This window comes from Pinus tabuliformis, chromosome Q (assembly GCF_031772625.1).
Source record: "Pinus tabuliformis cultivar Carrire ecotype Pingquan chromosome Q, CPIR1, whole genome shotgun sequence".
NCBI lineage: Eukaryota > Viridiplantae > Streptophyta > Pinopsida > Pinales > Pinaceae > Pinus > Pinus tabuliformis.
In genome coordinates this window covers 117,817,772-117,823,771 of record NC_142296.1, presented here as the reverse complement: position 1 = coordinate 117,823,771, position 6,000 = coordinate 117,817,772, and the positions used below count along the sequence as shown (strand labels likewise).

The 6,000-nt window shown below is 35.0% G+C and overlaps 1 protein-coding gene across 1 annotated transcript in view; it reads left to right on the top strand.

The window, feature by feature from the left end:
• Positions 1-1,244: 1,244 nt before the first annotated feature.
• The window catches only part of LOC149218519 (AT-hook motif nuclear-localized protein 7-like), a 263,796-nt gene continuing 259,040 nt past the window's right edge, over positions 1,245-6,000 (top strand). Inside the window, exon 1 of the mRNA XM_089384077.1 lies at positions 1,245-2,424. Coding sequence (XP_089240203.1) covers positions 1,947-2,424 — 478 coding nt within the window. The 5' untranslated portion in view covers positions 1,245-1,946. The remainder of the gene's footprint in view (positions 2,425-6,000) is intronic.

The window sequence follows — 6,000 nt, the reverse complement described above, 5'->3', positions numbered from 1 at the left end:
AAAAAAGGAACCTATTGATATACAAGATTGAAAAGTACAATGTCTGTGTTTACATATTGTAAATAAATAAGTAATAAAATTTCAATGAAACAAAATTTGTAGTTAAAAAATTATATGTAAATAAATAGTTATAATTTTAATATTTTATTTTACAAAGATAAAAATAAATAGATTATGTATCTAACTTAAAAAATATATATAATTTTTTACAACAATACCTTTTCAAAAGTAACATGTTACTTTCATTTTAAAAATATAATATTAAAAACATCAGTATGCTAACCTAATGTTTTGTTATAATAAAGATATTCAATAGTTATTATGTTTAGTTAAAGTAAAGGTATGAGGAAGTTTATATCAGTTGGCAAAAAGAAGTCATTAAAATTATTTTCATTATGTTGTATTATTCATTTTTCTATTTTAATTGTCAAAATGATTTCCATTTTTATTAAATTATATTTTACTTTTTAAATTATATTACATTTTTATTTTTTATTTTATAAATTTTATTGGAAATATAATTAATAAAAAAATATTTTTATATATTACTCATAATAATTTTTTAAATATGTATAATAATAATTTATAAATACATATTTGAACAAGTAAACCAATACTTTAATAGAAAGTTCAATCACCAACAAACCTTCACCCCAGATAAAATGTTAAATTGTAATAAAAAACAATTTAATTTAATATATAAGAATAAAATTATATATTATAATTTTAGTAATATATAAAAATAAAAATTAATAATTTAATATAGAAATTTAATAAAAGTGAAATTCTATTCATTTCATTAAATTGTTTAATTTTTTAAATTAAAAATAATATATCAATTTATATTAAGAAATGATAATTAATAATAAATATTTTTATTAACAATTAAATTATAATAAATTTTATGACAAACCAGCTGTACATATATAACCAAATAACAACTAAAAATGCAGAGGAGAAACCAAAAACAAAATCAAATAGAGAAGATCACCAAAACAGATACCCACAAAAGCAATGCACACTGCCATGCACCAATTTCTCCTGAACGGAGACTAAATCAGATTTTGTAAGCTAAACAAATTATACTTGACCAAAAAGAAGAATTCCCTGAGATATTTTGGCAGCTTTAAGTACCGCGCTTCTTTGACTTTAAAAATTTAATAATAAATTTTCTTTTTTCTCTTTCTTTATTTTAATTTAAAAATACCTGAAAGTTTGCTTACAGTCTCGGTTACTATATTTTAAAATTGTTTTTGTCAGATTCAAATAGCAAATAAATTAGGGTATTTTTGGGGGTTTGAGAAATTGCAGAGTAAAAAACTTGGAGTGCTTCTTGGAGTTGGTGCCGATTGCGTGGAATTAATGGTGCAGGCGGGTTCCTGGGAAATGGAGTGGACTGCACTTGAAAAAAATTAAAATGTTTATTTGAATTAAGAGAAATTTGAAGCTATTTTGAAAAAATTTAATGGTATTTGAAGAATTTATAGATATTTTCAGTAGGTTCGGGTTTGTTGCTAAATTTGTCATAGGTAGGTAGGTGGAGGCAGGCAAGCTTGCTTATTCCCGCTGTACTCTGCAATGCTGTTGACATGGCATCAGCAGCAGACGACACAGGCACTTTATGATACAAATTGCTCCTCAAAATAAAGGCCGTAGTAGTAATTTGAGAGTGCATTGTGTTTTACTATTGTCCTGGTCCTGTAGTTTTTTTTTGAATGCGTAGCATTTTTGTGGCGCCATCGGAAACCAGAGTCTTTATTTTGAAATGCGCATCTGAAATGGCTGTTACTGGAAGCAACAGCAGCAGAAGCAGTATTGTTTTAGCTGTACGTTTAAGTGGAAAACGGAGGCTCTGTATCTGCAGGTTTTGAGTAGAGGAGATCATCTGTTCGATCTTTTGGAAGAAATAGGGCGTGGCGCGGTGTCTGTATTTTGAAATCTTATGTATGGAAGGCAGAGAATCTTCAATGGGGATGCCTCCGCCGTCTGGACAGTCTGGCGCCAACAACAGCAACATCAACATTAACAACAATAACAGTAACAGTGTGATGGCTGCCTCAACGGGCGTACATACCCCGTCCTCAGCACCAGCAGCAGTAGCAGGGAGGCCTGCAAACAACAACAACAACAACAACGTGAACAACAGCAGCAGCAGTAACCCTAACGCTGTGAACTCTTCGGCTGCCCAGACTCCTCCCAATATGACAGCGAACAGAAGCCTGGCCATAACCATGCCCACGGGGGGACTGGACTCCTTGAAGAGAAAGCGAGGGAGACCTCGGAAGTACGGGCCAGATGGAAGCATGGCTTTGGCTTTAGCTCCGCTCTCAGCCTCAGCACCAGGAACGCCCTTTTCTCCTCTGCAGAAACGGGGTAGAGGGCGGCCACCTGGCTCTGGCAAGAAACAGCGTTTGGCTGCACTTGGTACTTCTTCTTCCCCTCCTCAACTCACTCCTTTATGCAAGCACATGCGGGACCTTTGATAAAAAAATTTCATTTTGTTTCAAATATTTCGTTTGTAGGACATAAATCCTCGCTGCTGCATCTGATCTACACATAAAACCTTGCGACTTCAGATTTCAACTCAACTTCTCTATGATCTCACGCGGGGCAGGGATGGGTGGGTGTGTAGGGGACTAGAAACCGCGACCTTCAATCTGTTTATATATAAATGATGTTAGTTTTCTCGTTGGACTTGTCGTGCGCTGCTCTTACTTTCTACAGTACCTCCCATAACTCCATATTGCGCGTTATTATTTACTTGCCAAATTATATCTTCAGCAAGATGTACTTAACCCAAAGTCACTGAGTAGAGGAAATGTGATAGGACAGCTTGACCTTTTACTTAGCATTGATTCTACAAAGGATGTTTTTTACATTGTATTTACACATCCAGTTGCAACTATTTGACTTTGATCAGGACTTAAAGTCACTGAGTAGAGGAAATGTGATAGGACAGTTTGACCTTTTAAGCCTTAGCATTGATTTTACAAGCGATGTATTTTATGTTTTAATTACACGTCCAGTTGCAACTATTTGATTTTGAGCTGGCAAAACTCGGCGCTCAAATGCAACTACGTGCTTATTAAGCACACCCGTGCTCAACGTGGCTTGGGAGAATTGCATTGGTCGCTTATGGATTTTCAACTACCATCACAGTTCATCTGCTCACGATTTCACTCATAGTGGTCCTAGTAACGTGGGCTACTCTCCAAATCACCTGCTCTAAGGTGGGGGAACAGTAGAAGCTCAGTACTTTGCTTCTGTGTGCCATAGGAAAGGCGGGCGCTAGAAGTACAGGTATGAGTGTCGGCTTAGTGGACAATCAACCATTCGGCACTCTTGGAGTTCTCTGATTTTTTTGTAATTCTCTTTCTTTAATATTTATTTAAACTTTTTCCAGTACCTCTGACTATAGCTTTAGGATTTAAAACTGGGCACGTTCAGAGTTTTTAGTTGGTTATACAACTGGAAGGACACCCGCTCCCAACAAACGCTAAAACCAGTCAAAAACTCATCTGTGCTATGTCTGAGTCCGTTCAACTCAGATTTGATTCCATCAACGTGTCTTCAGTTTTTAAGTTGTCTTCAAACATATGAAACAGAACTGTATTTGAAAATTACTCAATGTTACACGGTTGTTCACATTTGACGTGTACTAGAAAAGTAATTCACAAGCTAAGATCTATGCTAATGGCATAACATAAGATATGATATGATAAGGTAAGTATGTTAATGTCTAACAAATGAACAAAAATAGGTCAAAGGGACTCAAAGAGACTCAAAGAGTACATTATAAAAAAAAGGGTACAGTATGGGAGTGCGAAAGCATTTCCTAGATGAAATAAGATAAAGCTAAAGACTGTCTTCTTACTGGGAGGAACCATTGCAAGTGAATTAAAAAAGATGAAAAAGCTCACCATTACACATTAGGCTTGAAGCATTCCATCGTTGGCCTGTAGATAATTGCATACAGTTGTTCATGTAGGATTGATAGATTCACTTTGGTAAAGTTCCTCTTCTCTTTAGGGTTACACATACCTCGTATTTTTTTTTTTTGTTATTCGTATACCTGACATGCTTTGTGCACTCATGTCAAAGTGCTCTGTCTGCAATCAAGTTAGCATTTGCTGTCTGCCTCCTTATCATATATTTCCTTCTCATCGATAGTTACAACTTTTACTGAACAACGTTGTAATCCTTTTGAACATTCTTAATGGCATTTACATCCATTTGGATTTCATGAATCTCTGTTACAAAAATGCCTTGATTACCTCGCTAAATATCTTTGCTTTTCCATTCAGATTGTTTTGAAGTTTCATTTTTCCAAGGCACAATTTAGGGTTTCTGATTTTGAAACTAGCATTTTCAGGATATTGGGACATACTTAAATCAACATACTCATATCCATCCCATTGATCTGTTTTTCAATTATTATTCATAAGGATACGTGATTATTTTGCATAAAAATAATTATAGTTGGTAATTATGATGTGCTTTGTAAGTTTTAACTATGTTGTTGGGCTTCCTGTATTTGGTATCAACTCTAATGATCTATGTCATCTATGTGACTGAGTAGATTTGCTTGTGCTATAGAGTTGAATCCTGTATGTACTTTTTGGCACCATTGATCAACTCTTGTAATCATTTGTTGGGCATTAATAAAATTATCTTATCTTACTATACTATAGCTTTATGTGGATATATGTCATAGTGAAGCATCATATGGTTACATTTTGTAGTTGTTGATTGGAATTTATACCACATCTTATATGATAAGTTGGTGATTAATTATATAGGGATTTCTATGAAGGTATTGTTACTTTTGTGCTTCCACTAAAGGACAACTAATAAGGGATTTTATGAACCCCCAAGATGGTTGGATACCTCCTGATGATGGTTGCTTAAAATTAGATTTTCATGGGTTCCCAAGGATGATTTCTTAAAATTAAATTTTGATGGAGTGGCTTGGGGCAACCTTGAATTGGTAGGGGTTGGTGTTCGAAGTTCAGGAAAAATATTATATATCTTTACAAATTTATTGAGAGCTATGAACAATCAAACAGAGGTGGGGGCCCTTGTAGGAGGAATCAAGCTATGTATTAAGTGTGGCATCTAGTTTGTTGAGGTAGAGTGGTGGTTCCAAATATCTTATTGATGCCCTTAATGACAATGCGATGAGTAGTGATTGATTTTTAAAGGAAAAATGGCTTGGATTAAACAAGTGTCAATCGGAATGATTATCTCTTTCAATCACACCATAAAAACAACCAACAAAATTGTTGATTTGAGGGCAAATAAAGCCATTGATAGGGGTGATGACATGAAAATCATAGACATCTAAGTTTCTATTAAGGAAACAATGGAGTGGGAGGAGAAGCAAGCACACCCTATTACTAAGGCATAGCCTATGGTCCTAATGAGGTTGTTTTACCCATTCAAACCTTAGGGAAGGAGGCCTCTTTCCATCCTTTCATTAAGGCTCATGCATTCGGGGATTGCATGAAGGAAGGTCTTCTAGTTGCTCAAAGTTGTTTGAGATATATTGGATAATCTTGTTTCGGGGGATATTAAGTGTCATTGATGCAAGGCCCTAATGGTTTGTCATTAATATGGCAGTTAGAACTTGGAATGCGACCTTACTACTTAGTGGTCCCTTATTAATATGCTGGTTGAAAGGTGGTCTGGTGGTCCATAATCAATGCTCTAGTTAGCCTGGAGCTAATCTCTATTTTAAGGGGACTTGACCCCCCCACTGTAACACATCATGCAAGACACATGAATAAAGCAATTTGTTCAGAGTGGATTTTTCTAACTCAGGAGGGTTTCTCCACTATAGATATGGTGTCAATCTTTATCTGATGATGTGCAATATGTGTAAACTCTACTTTCTTCATGGTGTTCACACTCAAATCTTTAAAATGATATCAGAGCTATAGGTCTGAGTCTGTGTCACTGCTGATCACATTTGCTCAAGCCTGCCGTGGAGTTCTTTGGTTT